This window comes from Oncorhynchus masou, chromosome 8, assembly GCF_036934945.1.
Source record: "Oncorhynchus masou masou isolate Uvic2021 chromosome 8, UVic_Omas_1.1, whole genome shotgun sequence".
Lineage (NCBI taxonomy): Eukaryota > Metazoa > Chordata > Actinopteri > Salmoniformes > Salmonidae > Oncorhynchus > Oncorhynchus masou.
In genome coordinates this window covers 16,538,946-16,550,724 of record NC_088219.1, presented here as the reverse complement: position 1 = coordinate 16,550,724, position 11,779 = coordinate 16,538,946, and the positions used below count along the sequence as shown (strand labels likewise).

Below are 11,779 nucleotides of genomic sequence, written 5' to 3'. Positions count from 1 at the left end.
GAAGCATGAAATAAAGGTTGAATTCACTGACCACCTTTGACAGAGAGTTGATCAATACACATGCTATACCTAGTTTGTATAATTAGGGCACAATAAAAAGACATGGAACAAATAAACACAAATCTTTTATTTTCATGACAAATACATTTTCTATTAAGGACTTTCAAAAGTAAAATAAATTGTAGTAAATCTTTTTCCTGACTAGAGTTCCGCAGTGCATTTCGCAATTTCGACAAATACAAAACTAAGGACACATAACATAGATATTTTTGGATGACCAAGAATGTGTATGTTCAAGATGGTCATACAGGTAAGAGCCAGTACAAACACAGAGGTGAAGTCAAAACAATGGTTCATTATAGTCTACTTTATGACTTCTCCTTAGATGGAACATCATTCTGCATCTCCTGTGCCAGTCTCAGGTTCTGTGGTACCTTCTTCGGTGACATCCTTTAATTGGTCAGTGACATCTGAAGGTTCAGTAGGTGCCTCCTCCATTGGTTCCTCCACGGTCTCTATAGGATCCGGAGTGGGGTTTTCTTCCACTACTGGCAAATCCACCTGGTAGAAAACATCATTGATTAGAGTTATATTATACACACACACTATCTATCTATATGTAATAATATTTCAGCATGGCTTTTATACGTGCTATTTTGAGGGGAAGCTCAGTGACTGTAGATTATTCTGCTGGTTGTCAGTTGCAAGACACCAGTTGTGTCAATCTACACCTTTTCAAAACATTCCACATAAATACAACCAACTTCTGTAATGGCGACAAAAGGATGACAATAGTCTCGACTTACCTGTAAAGTGGTGTCTGCAGTTTCCTCTTGACAAGCGGGGGCCGTCTCTCCTTCCTCCATGGGCTCCTCTTCCTCTTTTTTACTTGGCAGATGCTGCTGGAGAGCTGGCTCTGGATCTCTCAGCGGTACTGGAATAGGTTCTGCCCGTACTGGAATAGGTTCTGCCCGTACTGGAGGGGTTGCAACAGGTGTGAAGGTTGCAACGGGTGTAATGGTTACATTGGCTGCGATGGTTGCAATGGGTGTCTCAACCTGTATGTAGTGAAAGAAGGGTGGTATAGAGAATCAAATAAAGTAAAAGACAAGAGTTTAGACATGACAATCGTTAGTGACAGACACATAGCCATCCTGTTTCTGTGCCCATTACCTGTCTCTCCAATACTACAGGCTGCATGGCCTCTGGTTCTGGCTGCTTGCTGTTGGCCTCCAGGACTGTCATGATGGAGGCGGGAATGTGGGCTTGCTGTAACAACAACCAGGGAAGGTTTTGTTATGAGAGACTGATAAATAGGGAGCTGGATCAGTTTGATAAACAATAGACTTTCTTACACTGGTGCATTTCATTGGTATGAGCTTAAAATATCTCCCACTAAAATAAAGAGATAACGTTAGCTAGCTACCTGGTGGGGGGTGAAAGAGTGGACGTGCTGTAGAAGAGGTTCCCTCATCTCCGGGCAGCGCTCAAACACACTGGTAAGCTGGGCTGGTGGGAGCTGCAGCAGCACGCTGTAGGACTGCGGCTTGGTCCTCTGGCAGCACTTCACAAAGCCCTCCCACACCTTAGGATACTTCCACACCTGCACAACAAACAGAGACACATATGTATATACATTAGCAGTCAGAAGTTTGGACACACCTGCTCATTCAAGGGGTTCTCTTTATTTTTACTATTTTCTATATGGTAGAATAATAGTGAAGACATTAAAACTATGAAATCACACATGTGGAATAATGTAGTAACCAAAAAGTGTTAAACAAATCTAAATATATAGCATAGTCATTTACAACATTAACAATGTCCACTGTATTTCTGACCAATTATATGTTATTTTAATGGACATAAAAACACTTCTAAGTGACCAAAGTTTGGGGTCACTTAGAAATGTTCTTGTTTTTGAAAGAAAAGCTAATTTTTTGTCCATTAAAATAACATCAAATTGATCAGAAATAGTGTCGACATGGTTAATTAAGTAAATGACTATTGTAGCTACAAACGGCAGATTTTTAATGGAATATCTACATAGGCATACAGAGGCCCATTATCAGCAACCATCACTCCTGTGTTCCAATGGCACATTGTGTTAGCTAATCCAAGTTTATAATTTTAAAAGGCTAATTGATCATTACAAAACCCTTTTATGTTAGCACAGCTGAAAACTGTTGTCCTGATTAAAGAAGCAATACAACTGTCTTTCTTTATTCTAGTTGAGTATCTGGAGCATCAGCATTTGTGGGTTTGATTACAGACTCAAAAGGGCCAGAAACACAGATTTTTCTTCTGAAACTCGTCAGTCTATTCTTGGTCTGAGAAATGAAGGCTATTCTATGTGAGAAATTGGCAAGAAACTGAAGATCTCATACAACGCTGTGTACTACTCCCTTCTCAGAACAGGGCAAATGGGCTCTAACCAGAATAGAAAGAGTGGGAGGCCCTGGTGCACAACTGAGTAAAAGGACAAGTACAGTAGAGTGTCTAGTTTAAGAAACAGATGCCTCAAGTCTTCAACTGGCAGCTTCATTAAATAGTACCCACAAAACATCAGTCTCAATGTCAACAGTTTAGAGGCGACTCCGGGATGCTGGCCTTCTAGGAAGAGTTGCAAAGCAAAAGCCATATCTCAGACTGGCCAATAAAAAATAAGATTACGATGGGCAAAAGAACACAGGCACTGGACAGAGGAACTCTGCCTAGAAGGCCAGCATCCCAGAGTCGCCTCTTCACTGTTGACGTTGAGATTGGTGTTTTGCAGGTACTATTTAATGAAGCTGCCAGTTGAGGACTTGTGAGGCATCTGTTTCTAAAACTAGACACTAATGTACTTGTCCTTTTGCTCAATTGGGCACCGGGGCCTCCCACTCCTCTTTCTATTCTGGTTTGACCCAGTTTGCGATGTTCTGTGGAGGAAGTAGTACTCAGTGTTGTACAAGATCTTCAGTTCTTGGCAATTTCTCGCATGGAATAGCCTTCATTTCTCAGAACAAGAATAGACTGACGAGTTTCAGAAGAATATTATTTGTTTCTGTCCATTTTGAGCCTGTAATCGAACCCACAAATGCTGATCAATTGATGTTATTTTAATGGACAATTATTTTTGCTTTTCTTGCAAAAACAAGGAAATTCTGAAGTCACCCCAAACTTTTGAACGGTAGTGTATAATAACATATAGCAGGTTACCGGCATCCTGTGTTCTTAAACAGCAAAGCCGTCAAATCAAGTCTGTGTCTAAATGTTGAGTGCTGAGCAACTGAATGCTCAGTGTAGGAGAAAAACTCCTAGTTTACTGACCTGCTTGACAATGAGTCGGGACAGGATGTTCATAACGAAGCCTCCCAGGCGGGGGTACATGCTGAGGGACTGGATAACTGTTCTCATCAGCAGAATGGGGAGAGGACTCTGCTCCATCAGCTGCTGCATTACCACAGCCAGGACCTCTGACGTGTACACATTCTTCTCCCCAAAACACAGGTTGGTGGCTGCAGACATGGACACACAAATAACACACTGATCAACTCAGAAATGTTCCAACAGAAAAATATCACTGGTGACAATGTGTAATAGTGTACCAGAGAAAACAAAACTGAATGGTTGTCAGGTAGAAGACAACTTACCTTTTATGATGGACTTCATGTCACACTTTGTTGAGTCAACATTGTGTAAAGAAATGAGAAGCTCGCCAGGGGTGAGAGGAGACATTGAGGAACTACCCTCGCCTAGTAACGAGAGATGACAAGTGTTATTACACGTCATTCACACTTGTGACATACAATCACTGGAAGATGTGATGGGATCTTACTATGCTGGGTGCCCAGGAGACGGTTGAAGACTTCCTTCACCACAATGGGGTTGAGCTTGATAAGCTTGGGAAGAGCCTGGGTCACCTCTTTCTGTCCACAGAAACAGAGAGAACTCTGTTTATGATATATCCTGATTGCCCAGTCACTTTTACCCCTACCCATATGTACATACTGTGTTACCTCGATCTCGTACCTCTGCACATTGACGAGGTACTGGTACTCCTTGTATATAGCTTTGTTATTGTTTCCATTGTTACGGTTTCCTTTTTTATTTAGCAAATACGAGTCTTACTTTTTAATTCTGCATTGTTGGAACGGGCTTGTAAGGAAGCATTTCACTGCAAAGTCCACACGTTGTACTCGGCACAAGTGACCAATACAATTTGATTTGATCAAATGAACACTGATCCTGTTGTTTTAATGTCACAGTTATCTCCCTATTGTAGCACTTTGTAAATGACACCATTGTTTTTTTGAGGAACTTACCTTTTCCAGGCCGTTGATGACAGGGATTAGGAAACGAACGTCGGGCACTCGTTTGTGATACAGATCCCTCACTCTCTCCACCAACTCTGGTGACGGAGGCACTAAGGAAAGACAAGAGTCCATGTAGAAGCTGACATTCCCGTCTCATCTCCCTTTTGCCAAGCACACAGACCATCTGCGAATAAGCTGGGCAGTGGAGTGAACTACACTTTACCTTTATCAGTGAGAATGTGCAGGCAGCGAGTGACCAGAGTCTCTGCTCCTTTAGGACAGTTTTCAACCAACAGCAGAAGCTGTGGAGACTTCATCCCCATTCCACGGATCTATTGGGCAGGGAGAAAACTCACGAACACACACTGGTAGACAAGCAAGCCAAACGGCAGAGAGGACCAAAGACTGGTGCAGGGAGAGTGAAAGGAATTAGACAAAAACTAAAAGAGTGGGTAAGAAGAAGGGGCTTACTGGCTGCTCTATCACTCGAAGCACACTGCGCTTGATGTCAGCAATGGCTTCAGTGTAGACAGAGGCCAGCTCATGAACCAGGCGGTGGTTGAGAGGCAGAAGGGACAGGTAGAGGTACAGGCACTGCCTCACTGTGTCCTCTGTCCAGGGGGAGGCCACCTCTGTGGGAGTGAAAGGGACAAACAATTGTTAGGTCAGTGGGGAAGAGAGAGACATTGCCGTGTGTGTATAAAAGTTAAACTGGAAGTCAAACCTGTATCCTTGTCAGCCCCAAAAAGTAACGACGGAGGGTTAGGGTGTACGAGGAGCTGCATGTAGTTCAGGGCAAACTTCTCAATATAGTCCCTCAGCTGGTCTTTCTCATACATCCGCTTTATGAAGGACAGGGCATTGGAGCGCACCTGGACAGAAAACAGTTAACGAAAGAAAAACACAAGCAAGCAGCAACAGAGACTCAGTTTTGTTCATTTTACTATGTTACCTTCTCCTTTTCATGTGAGCTGAGATCCAGAAGCACATGGAGATACTGGAACTGCCTTGAGGGCCGTTTTACAATCAGCTCTTTTAAAGTAGTCATGCCGAGGTACACCCGCGACTGAAACGCATTCAACCAGAAAGGAAATCACTAGTGGCATGATGACAGAGCCGGTACGTCATTTGAATTATTTGCTCAAGTTTAAAGACAATCAAATGTCATTACCTCATCTTCACAGTACCGTCGTATTACTTCCAAAGCAGACTCTGTAATTAACGGAGCCTCCAGCACAATCTTTGTGAAAAGCCTAGGAGAAGGGATAGAAATGGATAGGAAAGTGGATTAGATAATTGCTATTTGACTGCGGAGCCCTTTAGCTGGTGTCCAGAGAAGAACAACATAACTGTCCTCACCCATCCCTCTGCTCGGGCTTCTCCTGCAGGCCGGACAGTAGAGTGAAGAGGCAGTGGTCGTAGCTGTCCAACAAGCCAGTGGGCTGCTGACTGAGGTATGTGTTATACTCCTGGTAGAGAAGAGAGAAGGCCAGGTCGCTCCTGGTCCTAATGTCCTCCAGAATGAACTCCAGCACATCATCCTTCATCATCCCCTCAAACTGAGTCACAAGTCTGGACAGCAGCTTGACGCGCACCTGCCAGGAAGAGTAAATATATATTTATATTCCGGACTCATATCACTCGTTCTAATATTTCTAGATTTCTTCATTTGAAGCAGTACAACTAATTATACTGTACTTTACCTCCAGCCAGTTCACCACTTATTCAAAACCAGATTATGTACTCAAAATAAGAGACCAAGATAATTTTCTGGGGCATTGATAAAAAAAAAAAAAAATGTAAAACCTTGCTTCAGATATCATACACATAAGTATGTGATCTTGTGTTTAATCTCACTGTAGTACCATACGTTCTAATATTTCTAGATTGTTTTCATTTTTATTTGGGGGATTTGCATGTATTGTTAGATATTGCTGCACGGTTGGAGCTAGGAACATAAGCATTTTGATACACCCACGATAAAATCCGCAAAATGTGTACGAGACCAATCAAATATGACATATGTCTACATCATAGACTCAAATAAGATGTTTGTCTCTTCCTATAGATGTTAGTTACTATGGAAACTGAGGCCTTTTATTATTTCTCTACTGGAGAGGAAATATGTTTTGAAACACTCACATGGGCCATCCCACTCTGTGCTATAGCTTTTTCTGAGTGCAGGATGCGCTTGACAGCCATGTTGGTCAACTTTTCAAGCTGGGTGTCTGTCAAAGGCTGGATCACATCAGCTAATCTGAACACTTTCCTCTTCCCACTTGTCCCAGGTGTTCTAAAAAAAAAAATCAAATAAAAAGCCACAAATGAAACAGTCAGAATGGTTAAATGGCAGGGTACTGGGTTTGCTTTTATGTGTGATAGTTGTACTGCTTCAGACTCACTTGATCTGTGTGGAGGGGAGGATGGGCTCAGGCAGCCTCTTGACCTGGGGGGCTTCCCCCGTTTCAGTTTGGCTCTTATCTCCATAGCCTCCTCCAACCACAGAGATGGCTTGACCCATAACTGGTACTTTACGCTTGATGAGCAGGTCTTTGGAGGACTCCCCTATGCCTTCATCCATGCCCTCCTCCTTTCCAGCTTTCTCATCTCGTGCTTTGCACTGCTCCAGTCCTAAGGGATAGATTGGAGAAGATTTTATTAGAATTAAGAATTTGGAGAACAGATTTTCAGAAATTAAAATCAACATTTCCATCTTTGAACTCTGTGAATTGGGTGGCCCATTGTGCTCAGTCATTTAGCTATCTTTATTTCATTGTTCTAGTTCCTTCTCCCTCTCCCTCTAACCTGGTCCAACTCCCGCTGCTGTCATCTGAGTGGCCATCATTCTGGCCAAGTGTTTGATTTGGGCATCTGTTCCTGCAGACTCCACTGGTGTGTATGTGGCCTGGAAGGACGCTGGCATGACATCAGGCAAGTACACCATGCTGATTAGAACCTGTATGTGGAAGAGGAACACAAACATGAGAATGGCCCTCACATCCTCCAGGTGTCAAAAATGAATAAATCACATTCTACCACAGCAGTTTACCAGATTGGCCACGTTCTCTGGGGAGAGCAGGGGGCGCAAGAACTCTGCAGTGAGGTCGATGGCTGACTGGACTACTGGCACAGAGGAGGGCTTGGAGATGGAAGGGGGGGCTGGCTCTTCTTTATCTTCATCATCTTCTATAAGAGCGGGCTCTGAAAGTAAGACAACATTAGATTACAGATCTAGCATATGGAACTGCAGGTTGATTCTGGATTTATGGGGTGTGGGAGTCAACGAGGTTCTAAAAAAGGTATCAGTCTGAATGGTAACCGGTGCAATATCTTCACAACTAACCAATCTTGAGCTTTTTGCCCTCTGTGTATGGCTCATGGCGGGGCCTTTTGCGCGGTTCACGTGGGGCTGGCGTGTGACGGGTTATTTCATTCTGGGACATCCCCAGGTCTAGGAGCAGAGTGCTGATTTGTCCCTGGAACTCCAGGCTGCAGGGGTGCTTGAGCACTGCCATCAGGTGTAACTTTAGATTCTTGCGTACACTGCTCACCTGAGACTTGGCCAGTGTTGGGGGTAGGTTGGCTACAAAAACAAGTGAAATATGATTTAAATGATACTGAACTTCACCTCCATCCAGTTCACTTACTCAAAATCAGATTCTGTACTCAAAATAGGAGACCAAGATCAATTTCTAGGGCATTGATAAAGAAATAAAAATTAACTTTGCTTCAGGTATCATACACATAAGCTTGTGATTTGTGTTTAATCTCACTGTAGTACCATACTGACCATGCAGAGTTTCATAAGCCTGGACCACTTCAGACATAAACATAGGCCTCTGTCGGGCCAGTGTGGCCAGGGAACCCAGGGCTGTGGTCAGGTTGATGCTGGAGATAGCAGGGTGGACCATAAACTTCAGAAGCTGCTCCAGCGCAGACTTGCCCTCCCCGCACAGGGTATCTTAGGAAGACATTGCAGACACTGTGTAAGGTGAATCAAGACATGTAGAGACAGCAATGCTACATTTAAGCAATAAAGCACGAGGGGGTGTGGCATATGGCCAATATATCACGGCTAAGTGATGTTCTTATGCACGAAGCAATGCGGAGTGCCTGGATACAGCCCTTCGCTGTGGTATATTGGCCATATACCACAAACCCCAGAGGTGCCTTATTGCTATTATAAACTGGTTACCAACATAATTAGAGCAGTAAAAATAAATGTTTTGTCACACGGTCTGTTATAAATTGGTGTTTTGAGCCCTGAATGATGATTGGCTGAAAGCCGTGGTATATCAGACCATATATCACAGGTATGACAAAAGTTATTTTTACTGCTCTAATTACGTTGATAAATAGTTTATAATAGCAATGCGTCGTGGATAACAGCAGCCCTTAGCCGTGGTATATTGGCCATATATCACACCACCTCAGGCCTTATTGCTTAAATATACCACGGCGTTCAGCCAATCAGCATTCAGGGCTCAAACCACCCAGTTTATAATCCTGCACAACACATTGGGGAAAACTCAACTGAAAATGTATGTATGTAAAGCTTTAAAATGTCACAGTAAAGAAAATCATCCCTTCTCACCGTAGCGGATATAGGCATGGTCTTTGGAGATTTTATCCAGGCTGATGTCTCCCTCTTGGCGCTTGGGAGTGTCAGAGTCTGACGTCCTCGGTGAAAGAGTGATGATGAGAGACTCTGTGAACTTGATAGCATGAGTGCGGACTCCATCATTGTCAACTTCCAGCATAGCCAGAACTTCCTCCTTCATCTGAGTCACCATGTCCCAGCATGCTTCCTGCATGTCTGACATGGTCTTGGAACGCACAAACCACTGGCATAGAAAACCAACAAGCCTCAGTACAGCAACACACATGGGTACATAATATGGGTAGAATGGGATAACAATGAGAAGGCATTGATTAATGAAAGTGTGTACCTGCAGCGCCACTTTGTAGAGCTGAGTGAGAGTGAGGATAGCCTTCTTCACCACATTGACACTTTCGTCCTTCAGCAGCATGTTCAGGTTGGCAATCAGTTTAAGCAGGAGCTCGTTGTCCCTCTTACTGTTAAGACAAAAACAACCCAAGTTAAAAATATCACATTTATTGAACGTGACTATCGTGAACTTGATAGTCTAACAACTGTTCTATATGTGTGTGTGTGTGCGACTGATGAACACTTACCATGCTTCCTCAATGAAGCCAATGACAAACTTTCTTACTTCCATTGACTTATCGGTCTGAAAGGCTATGATCTCCTACAGACACAGGGTGACAATGAGAGACAAAGAGAGAACACATTTTACACTTAAACAATAAGGCCTGATGGGGTGTGGTATATAGCCAATATAACACAGCTAAGGGCTGTTCTTATAAACGACGCAACGCAGAGTGCCTGGATATAGCCCTTAGCCGTGGTATATTGGCCATATACCCCAAACTCCAGAGGTGCCTTATTGCTATTATAAACTGGTTATACGGTCTGATATACCACGGCTTTCAGTCAAATTAGCATTCAGAGCTCGAACTACCCAGTTTACAAAAGTGCTTTTACAACTGGTGTTAACCTAGCTGAGAAATGCTTAACTTTGTTATATTATATCAAGGCGGAGTTGGTCGCACGGTTTGCTAGCAACAACATTGCGTCACCATCAGTCAATACTTGTAAAATTACAATTCTGAAAAAGCTTACCTGTACCTATGTTTCTCCGCAGTCCTTTCGCAGGGTGCTGAAATTCCTACTTTTAATAAAAACTTGAATACAACTTAAACTTGAATACAACCAATTACTTTTTCCTCATGTGTTGCACAACTCAGCGTGAGTGCACGTGCCAATTGGATCTCAGCTTACATGGTGTCAAGGCCACTACGTCTCCAGTTGAGCAATACAAATTAGGAAAAAGTCAGTGGTAGTCGATAAAAGTTATACAAGACAAACATAGGTACAGGTAAGCATTTTCAGAATTTACAAGTATCGACTGATGGTGACAATGTTGTTCCTAGCAAATTGTGCAACCAGTTATCAAAACTCAACTCCGCCCTCGATACATGGAGCTGAGCGTTCCTCAGCTAGTGGTAACCAATATACATCTATAACTACATACTTACATCTAAGAAATTGTCAAGTAAAGAGGGGTCCTTGTTGATGATCAATTCCTGGACCTGAATAATGAAAAGACACTTATAAATATTATATATTTAAACAAATATTTTTTACCTTTATTTAACTAGGCAAGTCAGGTAAGAACATTCTTATTTACAATGACAGCCTACTGGCGAACAGTGGGTTAACTGCCTTGTTCAGGGGCAGAATGACAGATTTTTACCTTGTCAGCTCGGGGATTTAATCCAGCAACCTTTTGGTTGCTCAAACCACTAGACTACCTACTCTAACCACTAGACTACCTGCCGACCCATATATATTACAGGTCTGAAGAAAAGGGTAGAATGTATAGCCGTCCTAACATTCCTATCTGATCTCTTGAAGGAGCTTATTACTGATGGCTTTATACTGGCCTGCCAGAGAGCTGCTCACAAACCTGTTTGAGAACCGTGAGTTTGCTGTCTGTAGCAATAAGAGCTGCTTGGTTCAGGAGATCAACAACCTGTGGGTTGAGAACAGACAATCAGGTACATATTTTGGAACTATCAAACATAGATAATTTGACGCGATTTTATTCAAATATGGACCAAATCATTCCAAGGGTTGTTCGGGGATACCTTTTCACTGGTGGTCATATCGACAATAGCCGTGTCCTCGTCTTCATTGAAAAACTGTGATGCCACACTGGTCCTCACACCACCAGCTTCTCCGTTATTTGAGGCCATCTTCTAAACATACACGGAAACAAAGTTAAATTAAATAATATCATTAAATTAACTTACTAGTTAGTTACATGCGATGGAAAAATAAGTGCAAACCCTGGCGCACTTTGGTTAGAAACACAACGTTAGCCGGCTATGCTAGTTAGGTGACGGAAGTTCGCCGTCACCTGCCCTGCAAAATAACTTTACTGACAACAACAATTACAGCACAAAATGAGGAAAACACATTACCTTATTAGATCCTTTATTATTCATAAATTAAAATGAAATATTATGCACTTGTGTGACGAGTAACAAGGGCGCAACTTCGCTAATACACCGCCATATTTGGCGGAAGTACTAATAATGCAGCTGTGCAACAAAAACTTCCCTCGGCTGCAACAACAGTTGGGTGTTTTAAGTGCCCCTTTACGCATAACTAGATAAATTGGCAAATCTCTAGGATTTAAACCCCTGAACCTATTATATTTATATACAGATGTTTTATTTATGTTTTTATGTGCAACATTGTAGGACACGTGAGGTAAACCCATACAACTTGTAAAGGGTTGCAAACTGTACATTAAAAAAAACACGTGTCGGGATATAAAATAAAAAAATACAGTACACCAAAGGTACTGATAGCCAAGCCATTTCATCTTTCT

At 42.6% G+C, this 11,779-nt stretch overlaps 1 protein-coding gene across 3 annotated transcripts; it reads right to left on the bottom strand.

The window, feature by feature from the left end:
• Positions 1-112: 112 nt before the first annotated feature.
• Positions 113-11,492, bottom strand: sympk (symplekin). 3 transcript variants are annotated; one of them, XM_064971682.1, is made up of 27 exons: positions 11,367-11,492; positions 11,031-11,141; positions 10,850-10,915; positions 10,419-10,472; positions 9,495-9,568; positions 9,248-9,374; positions 8,893-9,142; positions 8,089-8,259; positions 7,642-7,881; positions 7,348-7,499; positions 7,104-7,254; positions 6,701-6,929; positions 6,441-6,591; positions 5,658-5,893; positions 5,470-5,551; positions 5,251-5,364; positions 5,023-5,170; positions 4,770-4,930; positions 4,522-4,630; positions 4,308-4,408; positions 3,821-3,911; positions 3,636-3,737; positions 3,313-3,500; positions 1,427-1,603; positions 1,174-1,269; positions 807-1,058; positions 113-561 (listed from the first exon to the last, which is right to left on the bottom strand). In XM_064971682.1, exons 1-27 carry the CDS (start codon positions 11,388-11,390, stop codon positions 394-396), a joined length of 3,825 nt encoding a protein of 1,274 aa, XP_064827754.1. In that variant the 5' UTR covers positions 11,391-11,492; the 3' UTR covers positions 113-393. The 3 variants fall into 3 exon arrangements, with proteins under 3 accessions (XP_064827754.1, XP_064827755.1, XP_064827756.1); XM_064971683.1 differs by having other exon boundaries at positions 11,031-11,138; XM_064971684.1 differs by lacking the exons at positions 10,419-10,472; positions 10,850-10,915; positions 11,031-11,141; positions 11,367-11,492 and adding an exon at positions 10,003-10,050.
• Positions 11,493-11,779: the final 287 nt, after the last annotated feature.

What these genes read in the sequence shown, in the direction of transcription:
- sympk (XM_064971682.1), bottom strand. Translation starts at nt 11,390, where the DNA reads ATGAATAATAAAGGATCTAATAAG. An exon ending in GGGCAAAAAGCTCAAGATTG is followed by an intron (nt 7,500 to 7,641) that starts GTTAGTTGTGAA and finishes TCTTACTTTCAG; the next exon opens with AGCCCGCTCTTATAGAAGAT. An exon ending in CTGTAGTATTGGAGAGACAG is followed by an intron (nt 1,059 to 1,173) that starts GTAATGGGCACA and finishes CACTACATACAG; the next exon opens with GTTGAGACACCCATTGCAAC.